Source organism: Lepidochelys kempii, chromosome 9 (genome assembly GCF_965140285.1).
Source record: "Lepidochelys kempii isolate rLepKem1 chromosome 9, rLepKem1.hap1, whole genome shotgun sequence".
Classification (NCBI taxonomy): domain Eukaryota; kingdom Metazoa; phylum Chordata; order Testudines; family Cheloniidae; genus Lepidochelys; species Lepidochelys kempii.
In genome coordinates, this window is record NC_136388.1 from 7,184,320 (window position 1) to 7,202,745 (window position 18,426).

At 43.8% G+C, this 18,426-nt stretch overlaps 1 protein-coding gene across 8 annotated transcripts in view; it reads left to right on the forward strand.

Moving 5' to 3' along the window:
• Positions 1-18,426, forward strand: part of DIS3L2 (DIS3 like 3'-5' exoribonuclease 2) — a 286,215-nt gene that overhangs the window by 154,854 nt on the left and 112,935 nt on the right. For all 8 annotated transcript variants that reach the window (XM_073359152.2, XM_073359149.2, XM_073359151.2 and 5 more), the window contains one exon: positions 7,003-7,115. In XM_073359152.2, the coding sequence (XP_073215253.1) occupies positions 7,003-7,115 (113 nt within the window). The remainder of the gene's footprint in view (positions 1-7,002; positions 7,116-18,426) is intronic.

An 18,426-nucleotide genomic window follows, 5' to 3' on the forward strand; every position in this document is an offset into this window, starting at 1 on the left:
GATTTTAGCTCCCTGAAGCCAACCCTGTAAGCCGTGTCGTCAGTCGCCCCTCCCTCCGTCAGAGCAACGGCAGACAATCGTTCCGCGCCTTCTTTCTGTGCGGACGCCATACCAAGGCAAGCATGGAGGCCGCTGAGCTCATTTTGGCAATTAGGAGCACATCAACCACCACACGCATTATCCAGCAGTATATGCAGCACCAGAACATGGCAACGCGATACCGGGCAAGGAGGCAACGTCAGCGCGGTCCCGTGAGTGATCAGGACATGGACACAGATTTCTCTGAAAGCATGGGCCCTGCCAATGCATGCATCATGGTGCTAATGGGGCAGGTTCATGCTGTGGAACGCCGATTCTGGGCTCGGGAAACAAGCACAGACTGGTGGGACCGCATAGTGTTGCAGGTCTGGGACGATTCCCAGTGGCTGCGAAACTTTCGCATGCGTAAGGGCACTTTCATGGAACTTTGTGACTTGCTTTCCCTTGCCCTGAAGCGCATGAATACCAGGATGAGAGCAGCCCTCACAGTTGAGAAGCGAGTGGCGATAGCCCTGTGGAAGCTTGCAACGCCAGACAGCTACCGGTCAGTTGGGAATCAATTTGGAGTGGGCAAATCTACTGTGGGGGCTGCTGTGATGCAAGTAGCTCACGCAATCAAAGATCTGCTGATATCAAGGGTAGTGACCCTGGGAAATGTGCAGGTCATAGTGGATGGCTTTGCTGCAATGGGATTCCCTAACTGTGGTGGGGCTATAGACGGAACCCATATCCCTATCTTGGCACCAGAGCACCAAGCCGGCGAGTACATAAACCGCAAGGGGTACTTTTCGATAGTGCTGCAAGCTCTGGTGGATCACAAGGGACGTTTCACCAACATCAACGTGGGATGGCCGGGAAAGGTGCATGATGCTCGCATCTTCAGGAACTCTGGTCTGTTTCAAAAGCTGCAGGAAGGGACTTTCTTCCCAGACCAGAAAATAACTGTTGGGGATGTTGAAATGCCTATATGTATCCTTGGGGACCCAGCATACCCCTTAATGCCATGGCTCATGAAGCCGTACACAGGCAGCCTGGACAGTGGTCAGGAGCTGTTCAACTACAGGCTGAGCAAGTGCAGAATGGTGGTAGAATGTGCATTTGGACGTTTAAAGGCGCGCTGGCGCAGTTTACTGACTCGCTTAGACCTCAGCGAAACCAATATTCCCACTGTTATTACTGCTTGCTGTGTGCTCCACAATATCTGTGAGAGTAAGGGGGAGACGTTTATGGCGGGGTGGGAGATTGAGGCAAATCGCCTGGCTGCTGGTTACGCGCAGCCAGACACCAGGGCGGTTAGAAGAGCTCAGGAGGGCGCGGTACGCATCAGAGAAGCTTTGAAAACCAGTTTCATGACTGGCCAGGCTACAGTGTGAAAGTTCTGTTTGTTTCTCCTTGATGAAACCCCCCGCCCCTTGGTTCACTCTACTTCCCTGTAAGCTAACCACCCTCCCCTCCTCCCTTTAATCACCGCTTGCAGAGGCAATAAAGTCATTGCTGCTTCACAGTCATGCATTAGTTATTCATTCATCACACAAATAGGGAGATGACTACCAAGGTATCCCAGGAGGGGTGGTGGAGGAGGGAAGGAAAATGCCACACAGCACTTTAAGCACAGCACTTTAAAAGTTTACAACTTTAAAATTTATTGAATGACAGCCTTCTTTTTTTTGGGCAATCCTCTGTTGTGGAGTGGCTGGTTGGCCGGAGGCCCCCCCACCGCGTTCTTGGGCGTCTGGGTGTGGAGGCTATGGAACTTGGGGAGGAGGGCGGTTGGTTACAGAGGGGCAGCAGTGGCAGTCTGTGCTCCAGCTGCCTTTGCTGCAGCTCAACCATACACTGGAGCATTCTGGTTTGGTCCTGCAGCAGCCTCAGCATTGAATCCTGCCTCCTCTCATCACGCTGCCGCCACATTTGAGCTTCAGCCCTGTCTTCAGCCCGCCACTTACTCTCTTCAGCCCTCCACCTCTCCTCCCGGTCATTTTGTGCTTTCCTGCACTCTGACATTATTTGCCTCCACGCATTCGTCTGTGCTCTGTCAGTGTGGGAGGACAGCATTAGCTCGGAGAACATTTCATCTCGAGTGCGTTTTTTTTTCTTTCTAAGCTTCACTAGCCTCTGGGAAGGAGAAGATCCTGTGATCATTGAAACACATCCAGCTGGTGGAGAAAAAAAAAGGGACAGCGGTATTTAAAAAGACACATTTTATAAAACAGTCGCTACACTCTTTCAGGGTAAACCTTGCTGTTAACATTACATACATAGCACATGTGCTTTCGTTACAAGGTCGCATTTTGCCTCCTCCCACCACGTGACTACCCCCTCAACCTTCCCCCCTCCCTGTGGCTAACAGCGGGGAACATTTCTGTTCAGCCACAGGCAAACAGCCCAGCAGGAATGGGCTATACTGAGTGTCCCTGAAGAAAAGCACCCTATTTCAACCAGGTGACCATGAATTATATCTCACTCTTCTGAGGATAACACAGAGAGAGAAAGAACGGATTTTGGTTGAATGCCAGCAAACATACACTGCAATGCTTTGTTCTACAGTGATTCCCGAGTATGTGTTACTGGCCTGGAGTGATAAAGTGTCCTACCATGAAGGACGAAATAAGGCTGCCCTCCCCAGAAACCTTTTGCAAAGGCTTTAGGACTACATCTAGGAGAACCGCAAATGCCAGGGCAAAGTAATCCTTTCACATGCTTGCTTTTAAACCATGTATAGCATTTTAAAAGGTACACTCACCAGAGGTCCCTTCTCCGCCTGCTGGGTCCAGGAGGCAGCCTTGGGTGGGTTCGGGGGGTACTGGCTCCAGGTCTAGGGTGAGAAACAGTTCCTGGCTGTCGGGAAAACCGGTTTCTCCGCTTGCTTGCTGTGAGCTATCTACAACCTCCTCCTCCTCCTCATGTTCTTCGTCCCCAAAACCTGCTTCCGTATTGCCTCCATCTCCATTGAAGGAGTCAAACAACACGGCTGGGGTAGTGGTGGCTGAACCCCCTAAAATGGCATGCAGCTCATCATAGAAGCGGCATGTTTGGGGCTCTGACCCAGAGCGGCTGTTCGCCTCTCTGGTTTTCTGGTAGGCTTGCCTCAGCTCCTTCAGTTTCACGCGGCACTGCTTCGGGTCCCTGTTATGGCCTCTGTCCTTCATGCCCTGGGAGATTTTCACAAAGGTTTTGGCATTTCGAAAACTGGAACGGAGTTCTGATAGCACGGATTCCTCTCCCCAAACAGCGATCAGATCCCGTACCTCCCGTTCGGTCCATGCTGGAGCTCTTTTGCGATTCTGGGACTCCATCATGGTCACCTGTGCTGATGAGCTCTGCATGGTCACCTGCAGCTTGCCACGCTGGCCAAACAGGAAATGAGATTCAAAAGTTCGCGGTTCTTTTCCTGTCTACCTGGCCAGTGCATCTGAGTTGAGAGTGCTGTCCAGAGCGGTCAGAATGGAGCACTCTGGGATAGCTCCCGGAGGCCAATACCATCGAATTGTGTCCACAGTACCCCAAATTCGAGCTGGGAACGTCGATTTAAGCGCTAATCCACTTGTCAGGGGTGGAGTAAGGAAATCGATTTTAAGAGCCCTTTAAGTCGAAATAAAGGGCTTCACTGTGTGGATGGGTGCAGGTTTAAATCGATTTAACGTTGCTAAATTCGACCTAAAGTCCTAGTGTAGACCAGGGCTTAGATTCCAAGCTGAATAGTCTGCCTGACTAAATTCCTATACGTTTATCACTGGGTGCAGTATTCTTCTCTACATCCAATCTTAAACTTCTGTTGAAGACTTGAACACAAGTCTGTGTTGCTGTGCACTGCTGTAGTTGTATTGTATCTTTAGAGGTAGCTGCATTTCCGTGGTGAAGCAAGTCTGCATGGTTTGTAAAGCTTCTTTCTGAAGACAGGCTGCTCGAGAAACTCAGTCAGGATGGAGCATTGTATCCTGTGACTTGCAGCCTCCATTTGCTCTGAAATTGTCCTTCCTCATCAAACATGAAGGTGGATGTGGCTTCCTTGTAGAATGCAGTGGGCCGTATGTGGCCTGCACTGTGCTTATCCTTACTTTTCCCAGAGACCTCTGTTCTCAGGGATGACATGTTTTTTTCTGACCTCAGCATTTGTCCTTTTTTATAACTGAATGTGCTGGTCTCACTCGCCTTCCCTCTCTGCAGATTGCACTCTTTTATCCTTAAGAAATAATGTCCATATTACAACCTTTCCTTTTGTGACACTGAAATGGAAATCATTTAGACAAAAGAAAATAATACCCACAAATCCGGAGGGGAATTCTGGGAAACCACATTATTCTGTCTACAAAGATCTTTCATTTTCCTAGCAAATAAACCAGAAGAAAACGATCGGTAGTTATTCCTGTGCAGCATTTGCTGAACAGATAAGTTTGGTATTTTGCCTAGGACATATTAAAAGTAGTGGTTTAAGAGAAGTCATATTGGCTGATTACAGAAATCTCTATACTGTATCTTAAAGTTCTCTGGGATTGGTGGGGAGGGGGGAATGAGTGAGTCATACTTTTAGCAACACAAACCTGAGAGCTGCCAGTGCACATTATATCAATATATGTAACAAAATATTTACTTAGGGTTTCCATTAAAAGTTCAAACGCAGAGGGTTCATATTGACCCCTGCTTTTAGAACCTCTGGTGGGAATCCTGAGTGAAATTTAACTCTGTTCAATGTGTTTTTATTGGCTGCCTTCATGTTTTATTATCTCATGTAATGAGATCTCTCTTGGTTTGTCGATTTTTCTGCTGAGGACAAAAAAGTTCACATATGTAACAGTGCGCATATGGAATTAAGGTGTCATTAAAGTCATGATGTAATGACCCCTTCTCCTTTTCCTTTGGTCAATATTTGCCTGTAGGGTCTATATGTTACAATATTGGCTTCAAAAGAAATCAGTATTTTTTTTTTACCTTCTGAAAGTGTTGGCTTCAAATGCTCGTAATATTAAAACTGTTGTTCAAACTGTTGGTCTTAGACTTACTGTCTAAGTAGTTTCAGGCTTGGGCTCTTGATTCATGTAGAGCAGCTTTCAGGGCATCTGATAATATCACAACACAGCTGTAGGCTGCTTTCTGAGGTGAACCATGTGATTTTTAATCTACAGAAGTTTCTCCCAAGCTTTCTAATGACTTATGGAATTTGTTCCTCAGTGTGGGACGGGATTATTATACTCTCCCACTGCGGCCCATTGTATTTACTCTCTGCAGGCCACTTTAATGGAATACAGGTTAGCTGGACAAAGCTAAATTCCAGCATTCCCTCTTCCCTGTACTTTTCAGCTGCCTTCATATATGCTTAAGTATAACTTTCAGTTCCCAGCATATTAAACTCCAGCATCATCAGAAGAGTGTGCAGTCATATATATTGCAGTGCTTAATTATTGTATGTATTTATTATCAAATTACACTTAAAATACAGACATTAGATGAGAACAATCATGCTATAGATTCATGCTTTATTTTTACACCTGCTTGCAAAACTGCCCTATAATGTGTTTTTTACAAGTACAGAGTTAGTGTAAATTGTATTAAATATATATATATATTTTAGATAAATATCTGTAATACAAACAAAGTCATTATCCAGGGTGAACCCTATTTAAAAACAAACAAACAAAAGCCTATTAACAATTGAGAGATCAATGGAATTAAAAATATTCTGCAGCTAATCACTGTAAATCTGTTCGCCCAGTTCTTCGTGAAAAAACAGATGACACTTGTAGTGTTCCTTGAAGGTCAACAAAGCAAGCTAAGGACGCCTGCTTCATGGTAAACACCTTGTGAGCAGCTCCTCTGACTTAGCAGCCCATTGCTTTAAATACCTCCTTTAATTGTAACCACAACAGCAGGGTTCTCAAACTGCGGGTTGGGACCCCTCAGGGGGTTGGGAGTTTATTAAGTGGGTGGTCACGAGCTGTCAGCCTCCACCCCAAACCTCACTTTTCACAAACCAGCATTTATAATGGTGTTAAATATATTAAAAAGTGTTTTTAATTTATAAGAGGGGTCGCACTCAGAGGCTTGCTATGTGAAAGGGGTCACCAGTACAAAAGTTTGAGAACCCCTGTGCAACAGTTTCATGCAAGAAGAGAGCTGGGCTTTCAGGTGTCCAGTGTCCTAAGCCAATTAGCGCTTCATGGGTCATAAACGGCAACCTACGCTGCACCGAGAAATGAAATGGAAACTTGTGCAGATCTCAGAGCTAACCATGTAATGTTCTTCCTGCTTGAAGTACTGCATAATAAGCCTGCAACTGCATTCTGTACTACCTTACATGTCTAGATGGTTTTCAGGTGAAGCCCATGTAGGTTGCTTTGCAGTGTCCTAATATCAAGGTAACAAAGGCCTGGATCATTGTAACAAGGTCCAGATTTGAAAGACATGGTCACACGCTTCTTACTAAGTGCATATCCACTTGCAGTAACGGGGCCATATCGGTACCTAGATAAAGAAAGAATTCTTAGTCCTAGACAAAACTCTAATGTGGCCCCCCAAATTGCAGTCTCTGCAGTGCATACTTCAACTTCAGATGAGGGTAATCAGAGTCTGCATCGTAGAATACAGCGCATTTATCAGCCCCAGTCTTAGGGGCAACAATTACTGGCAGGTTTCAGCAATCAGATGAGAGAGAGACAAGAGTTTAGCGTGTCAGTTGCTAAATCAGTCAAAAGAATCTATATCTGGAAATGTAAAGACCTGTCTAAAGAGGAAAAATACTTGTGAATGTTGCGTGTTGTCATTTTTTTGTACATTTTCCTTGCTGTCTCGTTATCGATGGCTCTGTGCTAACTCACAGAACTCATACCTCTTGAATAACTGCTCTGCCAAAAATGACCTGGCAGAAAGTCTAGTGATTGTAAAACTGTAGAAATTCTTCTTGAAAGGTGACTTTTGGAGGCAATTACTTCCCTCTAATACTATACTGATTTCCCGATGCAATTTCAGGAAACGTTGAAGTGGGTGTTCATATCGCAGATGTGAGTTACTTTGTTCTGGAAGGAACAGCGCTGGATCAAGTGGCCAGTGGAAGGGCAACTAGTGTGTATCTAGTGCAGAAGGTAAGAATGGCTATCTGCTTCTTCTGAGACCTGTCTCCCTTTTGCCTTAAATTCACTATAAAGGATCATTATCAGAAGCAATGAAACAAACTTACGAGAAAGTAATTCTTCCTCTCTACTCCGTACTGATTAGGCCTCAACTGGAGTATTGTGTCCAGTTCTGGGCTCCACATTTCAGGAAGGATGTGGACAAATTGCAGAGAGTCCAGAGAAGAGCAACAAAAATGATTGAAGGTCTAGAAAACATGACCTATGAGGGAAGATTGACAAAAATTGGGTTTGTTTTGTCTGGAAAAGAGAAGACTGAGAGGGACATAACAGTTTCCAAGTACATAAAAGGCTGTTACAAGGAGGTGGGAGAAAAAGTGTTGTTCCTAACCTCTGAGGATAGGACAAGAAGCAATGGGCTTAAATTGCAGCAAGGGCAGTTTAGATTGGACATTAGGAAAAACTTCCTAACTGTTAGTGTGGTTAAGCACTGGAATAAATTGCCTCAGGAGGTTGTGGAATCTCCATCATTGCAGATTTTTCAGAGCAGGTTCGACAAACACCTGTCAGGGATAGTCTAGATAATACTTAGTCCTGCCATGAGTGCAGGTCGCTAGACTAGATGACCTCTCAAGGTCCCTTCCAGTCCTATGATTCTATGAAACTCAAACCATTATTCTAGTAAACCTACAAGAAACAAGCAAATCCAACACATGGATAACAAAGTTGTACAAAATCTCAGTACAGCCAAAGAAGGCGTTGCATGAAACAGGAATACACGATTTCACCGTGCAGTAAAATGTAATTAAAATTCAACAGGCATCGATCAAAGCAACCTAAGAAACAAATGCTACATTTTTAAAGTCAAACGTATTAATGCGTATATGCTGATTTTCAATTATTTGATGGGGTAAGTTTAGGAAGCTTCCAGGCCAAATCTGTATCATGGTGGTGTTCCCGATTTTCAGAGTTACATGTGCAAAAGTGCTTTCAGGCTACATTGAATATTACAGGCTCTTCTTGCATTGAAGGAAGCCATATAACCTTCTTTCTCCCAACCCACTGTGTAATCCTGTAGCAGCAGCGACAGAAAGTGGAATATGAAGGGACAGCACAAGATTCATAAGAGCAGATTCTCTTCTTCCCTCCTGATCAGTTGGGCTACACCTTCCACTGTTGTTCCATGGATGTACCCAGCAGAAGAGGCATCTCTGGTTAACATTCTTCTGTTTAGTGTGTGTGGTCTGGAATGACCTTTCTCCCATCCCCTCCTTACCAGATTTGCTTATAATTCATAAGATGGCACCTTCAAATCTCTGTGGGAGCTGGAAAGAGCATTGGAAACTAAAGATTTCTCCCATCAGTAAGCGTGAATCCATCCCTAATCTGTTACCCGGGGAAATTTACTCTTGTTGCACTTGTTTTATATCTGGCTGAGAGTGATTGGAAGTTGGGCCATAGTCTTTGACATCTTAGCATCTTGACCAGTGCTCTGACCTTTCGCTGCTGTTTGGACACTGTCTAGAAATATTTTTGAAGGTTTTAAAACTTTCCTGTGTCAGTAACACTTGCTTCTCCCTCACGAAATTGCTTCTGTAGTTTCCCACCCTCGTGCTGAGTCTGATGGTCCCGGAACACTGTGACACAGCTTACCCATTAGAGGGTGTGTGTGTGTATTCACCTGTGCTTATAAAATGCCACATCTCAGTAACGATCCTCTGTTCTGTTTTGTCCACCAGCCACAGCAGATTCAGAGCTATTTCTCTGATGCTAATTGTGCAGTTATGTTGGTTTCAGTTTCTAATTGTTTATTCTTAGGTGATTTATAATTTATTTCCATAGCTTTTTAGTTTTAGTTGGATTAGTGAGAGGACCTAATTGAGGAGGAACCAAAGAAATCCATGGGCTTTTTAAGTGCTTATGGGCATGGGGATGCCACTTGGAATAGCAATTGGAACACTGTCTCTGTGGGTCCGTGCACAAGGGTTTCAAATGGATAAACTGTTTAGAATAGTTTTCTCATTGCAAGACACAGGGCACATAGATGCTACAGTGTGAAACTGAAGGCACAGTTTGTCCAGAGAACTCCACTTATTAGTCAGCGACCATCCTATATAAAAAGTCTGAAAACAGAAATATTTTGATTTGGGAATGGTGCCTCCTGGGAGTTGTAGTTCGGGTGCCTCATGTTTCCATTCTCTTCTATGGGCTGGGCTTCCTGGTTGGACTAAATCTCCCATAATGCACCATGGTCTACTATGATGTGCTGCCTCGCCTTTCCAAGACCGTGGGAGTTGCTAGCCATGGTGTCATGGGAGGTATAGTCCTGCAGGAAGCCTCTCCTATAGAGGAGAATGGGGATATGAGGCAATCAAACTAAAACACCCGGGAGGCACTGTGGCAGCATTTATAAATCAAGATATTTTGCTTTTCAGGCTTAATTTTTTTGTGTTTAAAAAAAAATTCCATGGAAAACTGATACTTTTTATGAAAAAAATGTGTTTATTTGAAAACCCAGTTTCCTGTTGAAGAACAATTTTGACAGAAAGTTTTCAACTAGCTTTAGATTTCATTCTTTGTGTTTAACTAGGATTTCCACTTACATAATGCCTTTTCATGCCCTAAATTTTTATTTGTTCTCCAACTGCCTTGGTTTGTTAACTCCAGAAGTGGTGTTTTGTCCATTCTTTCGGATAAATTTTAAGAGTGCAATTAGGTATTCAAATTAGGTATTGAAAATATGGAAGACTTTTCCCAGTGTCTCTAACGTGGTTAAAAATTGATTAAATGTTGGATCTGAAAATTCCTACTTTTTAAGGTGATGGTTATTAATTCTAACAAATTTGCTAAAAATAAGTGTGGGTCTGGACAGAAGAGGATAGTAAGAGCTGGTTTGAAACAATAAGATGGCAAGGTCACGCTCATAGAAAATAGACTTTCCTTTGATGGAACTGTTCCATAAATGCCGCTGTGATGCTGCCATTACTTAGAATAATGCAAATCCTCTCAAAAAGGAAATTAAATAAATCTACTTATTTAATTCCCCTGAACCATCTGTCCAGAAGACAAATTATTGCGTAATGGCTAACAGTTGGTTTAATGACAGGTTTCAGAGTAACAGCCGTGTTAGTCTGTATTCACAAAAAGAAAAGGAGTACTTGTGGTACCTTAGAGACTAACCAATTTATTTGAGCATGAGCTTTCGTGAGCTACAGCTCACTTGAGTACCATAAGTACTCCTTTTCAGTTTGTTTAATAAAAGCCAGAGGTTTAGAAGTAAGAGTGAATCAAGTTTTAAAAAGCAAGAAAACCTAAACAGTTTTCTCCCTTTTGGCACATATTATGGTGGTGTTATTTTAGGTGTGAAGCAACTCAAGTGAAAGGTCAGCCATAAATCCCTACAATATTTTATTGGTCCTGTTTTATAATAGAGATCAAAGTTTGGAACTGGAAGCCTGTCTACATGTTGAGTCCAAGGACTTTAAGACATTCACTTTTGACACCAGCAGGTTGTCAGGGTGTTGATATTTTGATAATGTCAAGCTGGGTAACAAAGAGTTGATCGAAATCTGAATTCATGGAAGTGTTGATACAAAAAAGAAAACTCTGAAGCAGAAATCTTGGCTCATAAACAAATTGCCTATTTCCTTTGAGTGTCTTTCAGTGTATGAGTGATAGGCTAACTGAGCCCACCCCATTGTTAAATCTGTGTTCAAGAGCAGCCGATGGAAGCTCAGACTGGTAATGTAATACCACCTCAGCAGATAGACCAAGGATGAAGGGGTCACTCATGGAAGTCAGCAGACTGATCATAATCAGCCTGAACCAATTGAGAGCAGTCAGCCAAAGGAGGGCAACAGAGGAATTAGATTGTTTGAGGGGAATAAAATTGTCCATGTGACTTTGTGAAAATCCCAGAGGGTTATTCTTAAACTGTGTTTGTTCTTTTTGCTCTTTATCTTGTTGATTGATCCCCCCCGCCCCCCGCTGATCCCTGAAAAACCTCTATGGCAATTCCCATTGATTATAGAGCTGCCCTGGCTCACCTGCTCCTGAACTTGGCTAGTGAGCCAGTTACAGCTCCAGCAGATGTTTCTGCCTTTTACAGCCAAAGGGGAGTTTTCCAGTGCAGTGTGTGTGCCCCTTCTAGCTACCCCAGCTCTTCAGGAATCAGTACTAGGTCTGAAAATGAGTCGTTGGATTCTGGAGGCAGTTTGTTAACCCAAGAGGCAAAACCCAAAAAGCCCAATGTTCTCAGAAGCAGGGGTGAAGAGTCACATGGTACTATGTGAACCTGCCAGCCAGAGGGACCAGCTCTTGAACAGTGTGTCAGGACATGTTAAGTTTTATAGCCACAGAAAGACACTATATAGGAAAACTTCCATCTTCAGTGCCCGTTTCTCTTAGTCTGGTGTCACAGGGATAGGTCCTTGTGAATGCTCTCTGCCAGCCACCTGCTAGGACTGCAGTGAAGGGAATCCATATCTCTGTGCTCTGGATCTCTGCGTGTTTCAAGCTTCTGGAGCCTCAGCAGACCACAGATCTGGTTCCTCCCTTGGGTTCTCCGGCATGTTTCCTAGGCCCTGACTCTGTCAACTCCCCCTCCTCAGAAATGGAATGCCTGAGCCCCCCTGCCAATAGCCCCCAGGAGCAGCTATGGCCCTCCCAGATTGCCCAGTTATTTAAACGGTTCCTCTCCCAGAACTCCACCCCATAGGTGTGATGCTCCTGATTGCAGTTTAACTCTCTCAAGGGTGTGCAGCAGTTGTGAAGCAGTTAACACACAGTCACACACCGGTCTTTTTCTATCTCATACTTAGGGATCATTGCTATCCAGGAAGGCAGACAGGCAGTGTCCCCCTGCCTCACACATGCTGTTACATACTGGGTGGTCTCTCCCTCATGAAGCCCCTTCCCCAGAGCTTCATTGACCTTGCTCACTCCCATCTCACGCTTCATCTTCCTGTCCTCTCTTGCTTTGTGGCTTGCTATTTAAACTCTTCCTGGCCACCTTTGTTCTACCTTTTGAGTAAGTTTCCACTGCTCTCACCTTCCCCCGCCCTTCAGAGGGGTCAGCTAGACTGGATTTCTAAGGTTTGAGCTGCTGTTTTAGCAGAACCTTTGGGTGATTACAGTATTGTTATTCATCTTAAATATTTACCTTTGTATCTGTCTGGTGTGTACCTGCTACGGGACATTTCAGCAATAGTGGATCTGCACACATACTCATGATACAGCAGTTTTTCAGAATAAACTTCACATTAACAACCAGAATTCATAAGTTGATCAGACAGATGACCCCCCCACCCCTTCCCAGTTCCTCACATCTGGTCTCTCTCAGCTCTCCTCCCCATCCCCTGTGGTGTCAGTAGGGCACACAACGCTTGTCATACAGATTTGTAACTGGTTTCAGAGTAACAGCCGTGTTAGTCTGTATTTGCAAAAAGGAAAGGAGTACTTGTGGCACCTTAGAGACTAACCAATTTATTTGAGCATAAGCTTTCGTGAGCTACAGCTCACTTCATCGGATGCAGAAACTGACTCAGAAAGCACCATGGGGAGCAGATAAAACATGGCAAGAGGAAACAACTTTCCCTCAAGATGCTTGCTTGCTGGGCCCTCACTAATTCAGCTCCGTACTTTGGAGATGGGCAGGAAGAAGATTTATCTGAGGGGAAAGGTAAACCCTCTGCCTATAGACAGGTTTCAGAGTAACAGCCGTGTTAGTCTGTATTCGCAAAAAGAAAGGGAGTACTTGTGGCACCTTAGAGACTAACCAATTTATTAGAGCGTAAGCTTTCGTGAGCTACAGCTCACTTCCTCAGATGCATCTGAGGAAGTGAGCTGTAGCTCACGAAAGCTTATGCTCTAATAAATTGGTTAGTCTCTAAGGTGCCACAAGTACTCCTTTCCCTCTGCCTATAATTTGATTTAAAATGCAAACCCACAGTAGAGAGTATTGTATTCATCAACCTCTAATTCTGACTGAAGTAAATGCGCTTTTCATTGTTTTACACAGTTGCGTTCTACTACACATTAGAAAGACTTTCCTGGGGGTTGTTAACTCCCTCCCCACTCCTCATTTGGAAGACTGTTTTTTCTAGTTTTACCACTAGATCTCTGCAACTGTATTTCTCAGAGTAATCGAACGTGAGAACCCGTCAATCCCTGTAGCTGTGAAGGTGGTGGTCACTTTATTTCAGTGATGTGCCACACTCCAGTTACAGTAAAAACAGAGCCTGAGGAGGTGGGCCCCATTGTAGCCAGCCCGTAGGTAATTTGCCTAGGAAACTGGCTCACATTTATGGTAGAATGCTTTCCCTACATTTCAACCAGCTGAATGTCTACATTCCATAGTAATCCATGTACTGGCTGGCATACATTGCTATCTCTTGGCAGATGGTCACCTTGCACGTTCTAAGGGTAAGGCATTTGAGGAGATGAGGCCTCCGTTGATTATTTGAGACACGGCTATGCATCACTGATACTTTGCAAATCTTTCACAGATCTTTAAATATGTACCTCTGAAAAGCAGAGTGCTCCTCCTACCCCAAGTCCTGTTGCAAAAGCCTTTTCTGGTGAAAGAAGGAGCCACGGGACAACCCCTAATCACTCCTTTCTTCTCAAAACCTGACGGAACTGTTACTGCTTTATGTATAAATACTGCACTCGCATGTCTTAAGAAATCAGATGCTTAGTTTGTCATACAGTATTTGACTGTATCGTGTTAGTGGTCAGGCCATGAGATGAAATGTGCAAGCATGACCCAAACTTTGTATTTCACAGCTGTGAATTTATTCTCTATGTAAAAAATATCGGCGAATCCAGATATTAAACAGATGCAGACAACTGACCAGGACTATGGAGGTGTGACCTGAACACAGAACTAAGGACTTAATTCAGCAGAGCACTTAAGCATGTGTGTAACTAAGCACATGAAAAGAGTGCAAACCATGAAAAGTCCCACTGACTTCAGTGGAACTACTAACTTAAGTGCCTAAAACAGGACTGTGAATTGGAACAACCCTTGCACGATGATTTCTCTGGCTTCATTCAAATCAGTTTGCCTCTAACTCCTTTTCCCTGTCTGTGAAATGGGAGTAATACTTCTCTACTCGATATAGTAGGTTTGTAACAATTGATTGCTTGAAGATGAGTGTTTAGTACTATAATTATAATCTGAGTTAAAGCTTTATGTTTTACATCATCAGAACCCCTTCTATGCCATTAGAAGCCTATAGCCTCTTGAGTCAGTTATGAATCATGCTCAACTGCACTTAAGAGAACATTTTAAAACAAGAGCACCCCCTCATGTCATATGAGCTATATTTTATGCCTAGGGTAACCAGAGGTTTCATGCAAAGCATACTGGATCCTGTATTTCTCTATCAGAATATTGTTGCTTCAGTAAGAGATCAGGGAAGGGGAAAGCTGTCGTACACAAAAGTATGCAAATCAAGTATCATTGCTATCAGAGTGTGGATCCTTATGGATTTTGGATGTGATCTCCGTAGTCTCAGTTATCACAAGATGACAGTTTTCCAGAGAAGAGGCACTTGCAACTGTGTTCTTTATTCTGGGTTATGCATTTAGGAATTTTACTGAACCTGCTACCACTTGTTTTGTGTGATCTGTACATGTCGGTAAGGATTTTACTCAAAACAATCACATGAGATTTTAGTAAAGTGGGAATTTCCAACATCCCATAACCTTTCTCTACATAATGCCTATGTTCTCTTTTCTGCTGTGTGTTGACAGAACTCATTCTAAATTTATAACCTTGTGTTGTTGGCCTTTCCAGGCAGCATGGCAGACCTCACGTAGTATATCTGTAAATTATGAACTTACTAGTATTGTTAACATGCTTTTCACAACTGGAATAACACAGTTGACAGCCTTTGTGTTGCGGGAAACAGCTTATCATAATCTATGCCCTTCTGACCTTCCAGTTGAACACTGCTGATTCATGTTGAAAGTGGCTCCTGAATTGTCAAGAGACCATACAGTTAGTCTTTTGGCATTAATACACAGTGCAATTAGGGTGGGTTTATGAGCAGTGGTCTAGTGCCAAACTACAAATGTGATTAAATATTCTAAGAACTTTCTTTGAAAGCTAAAGGTAAATATGAAATGTATGTACTTTGGAAAAAAAAAGAGAGACCCCAATTTTTATTTCGTCTGCCTTTTGGGAGCCTAGTTATTCATCAGACTTCCAGATACAGCAGAACTATCTCTAAAACATATGGGTGTCAGGATTTGGAACAGGGCGTTTTAATGTGACTTAGATAGTGCTATTTCTATGTTTACCATGGTGGTGGGATTTAACAGTAGAAATAAAACTTAAACTCAATATCTAAAATATTTATATTGTGAACAATTCTGAGCAGGAAATTTGTGTTCCTCCTTCTCTGTAAAGTACCAGGCTCATTACCGACCCTACATAAACAATAAGAAGATGCACATTTTGATTAGTGTTGTCAGGGTTCCTTCCCCACTCTGAATTCTAGGGTACAGATGTGGGGACCCATATGAAAGACCCCCTAAGCTTATTCTTACCAGCTTAGGTTAAAAACTTCCCCAAGGTACAAACTTTGCCTTGTCCTTGAACAGTAAGCTGCCACCACCAAGCGTTTTAAACAAAAAACAGGGAAAGAGCCCACTTGGAGACGTCTTTCCCCAAAATATCCCCCCAAGCTCTACACACCCCCTTTCCTGGGGAGGCATGAGAATAATATCCTAACCAATTGGTTACAAAATCATCAAAGACCCAAACCCCTGGATCTTGGAACAATGGAAAAATCAGTCAGGTTCTTAAAAGAAGGATTTTATATTTAAAAAAGAAAGAAAGAAAGAAATCATCTCTGTAAAATCAGGATGGAAAATACAGGGTATTCAGATTCAAAATACAGAGGATCCCCCTCTGGGCAAAACCTTAGTTTCAGAAAACAGGAATAAACCTCCCTCTTAACACAGGGAAAATTCACATAAAACAAAAGATAAACTAATCCGCCTTGCCTGGCTTACCTATACTGGTTGCAATATTGGAGACTTGGATTAGGATGGGTTGGAGAAGATGGATTTCTGTCTGGCCTCTCTCAGTCCCAAGAGAGAACAACCATGTAAACAAAGAGCACAAACAACACCCCCCACCCTCCCCCCCCCCAATTTGAAAGTATCTTGTCCCCTTATTGGTCCTTTGGGTCAGGTGCCAGCCAGGTTAGCTGAGCTTCTTAACCCTTTACAGGTAACAGGATGGTGCCCCTGGCCAGGAGGGATTTTATAGCACTGTATACAGAAAGGTGGTTACCCTTCCCTTTATATTTGACACGCCCCCCAAATCACAGATAGGGTGAAACACTGGCTGTGATTTCTTCCTGGACCTCTAGGAGAAAACAGTTAATAAGACACATGCATCTCTAAATGTACTACTAACTGTATAAAGACTAACAATATTTCCCACATCTTAAGAACGATTTGGACCAGTTGATTCAGGGAAACTTTCATGGGAGAGTGCATCAGCCACTTTGTTAGAAGCTCCTGAGATGTGTTGTATGTCGAAATCAAAATCTTGGAGAGCTAAACTCCACCAAATAAGATTTTTGTTATTTCCCTTGGCGGTATGAAGCCACTGTAGCGTAGCATGTCGGTTTGCAGGTGTCTCCAAATGTATGGGCATAGCTTTTCCAGAGCGTAGACAATGGCATAACATTCCTTTTCACTGATTAACCAGTGGCATTCCCTCTCAAAGAGCTTCTTGCTGAGAAACACGATGGGATGGAACTCTTGATCCGGTCCTTCCTGCATTAAGACTCCTCCCACACCACACTCAGACGCATCTGTGGTTACTAGGAACGGTTTGTCAAAGTCTGGGGCCCTTAGCACAGGGTCAGACATGAGTGTCGCTTTAAGCTAGTTAAAGGCCTTTAGGACGGAAGAACCCAATGCACAGCTACAGACTAGGGACCGAATGGCTAGGCAGCAGTTCTGCAGAAAAGGACCTAGGGGTGACAGTGGACGAGAAGCTGGATATGAGTCAGCAGTGTGCCCTTGTTGCCAAGAAGGCCAATGGCATTTTGGGATGTATAAGTAGGGGCATAGCGAGCAGATCGAGGGACGTGATCGTTCCCCTCTATTCGACATTGGTGAGGCCTCATCTGGAGTACTGTGTGCAGTTTTGGGCCCCACACTTCAAGAAGGATGTGGATAAATTGGAGAGAGTCCAGCGAAGGGCAACAAAAATGATTAGGGGACTGGAACACATGAGTTATGAGGAGAGGCTGAGGGAGCTGGGATTGTTTAGCCTGCAGAAGAGAAGAATGAGGGGGGATTTGATAGCTGCTTTCAACTACCTGAAAGGGGGTTCCAAAGAGGATGGCTCTAGACTGTTCTCAATGGTAGCAGATGACAGAACGAGGAGTAATGGTCTCAAGTTGCAGTGGGGGAGGTTTAGATTGGATATTAGGAAAAACTTTTTCACTAAGAGGGTGGTGAAACACTGGAATGCGTTACCTAGGGAGGTGGTAGAATCTCCTTCCTTAGAGGTTTTTAAGGTCAGGCTTGACAAAGCCCTGGCTGGGATGATTTAACTGGGAATTGGTCCTGCTTTGAGCAGGGGGTTGGACTAGATGACCTTCTGGGGTCCCTTCCAACCCTGATATTCTATGATTCTATGATTCTATGACACTCTTCAGTCCACTGAACGGCACTTGGCTGTTTCTTTTTGATTAGGTCTGTCAGTGGGGCGGCAATTTGGCTGTATTGAGGTACAAATTGCCTGTAATATCCGGCCAAGCCTAAGAAGGATTGGACCTGTTTCTTTGACTTTGGGACAGGCTACTTTTGGATAGCTTCCACTTTGGCCTGTAGGGGGTGTAACGATGCTGATTCTGGCGGGGACCCAACGGAGAGTGCCAATTCAGGACACATTGCTTAGGGCAGGGCAGTTACAGCCCAAGTCTGGGGTTTTTCCACCTCTAAGGCACACCAAACCAGCCAAACAAAGCAGACTTTGGTCTCACCCTGCTGGCTAACCACAAGTCACACAAGCAATTCCCTTAGACACTCCAGTTTCCCAGTATCTCCACCAGTGCCACTCATTATGGGGACAAATGATTATGAAAACCAATACCCCAGTAAAAGAAAAAAGGTTCTCTCGATCCCAAAGGATCAAGCCCCAGACCCAGGTCAATATACAAATCAGATCTTACCACAAATCACGCTGTTGCCAATCCTTTAGAATCTAAAATCTAAAGGTTTATTCATAAAAGGAAAGAAATATAGATGAGAGCTAGAATTGGTTAAATGGAATCAATGACATACAGTG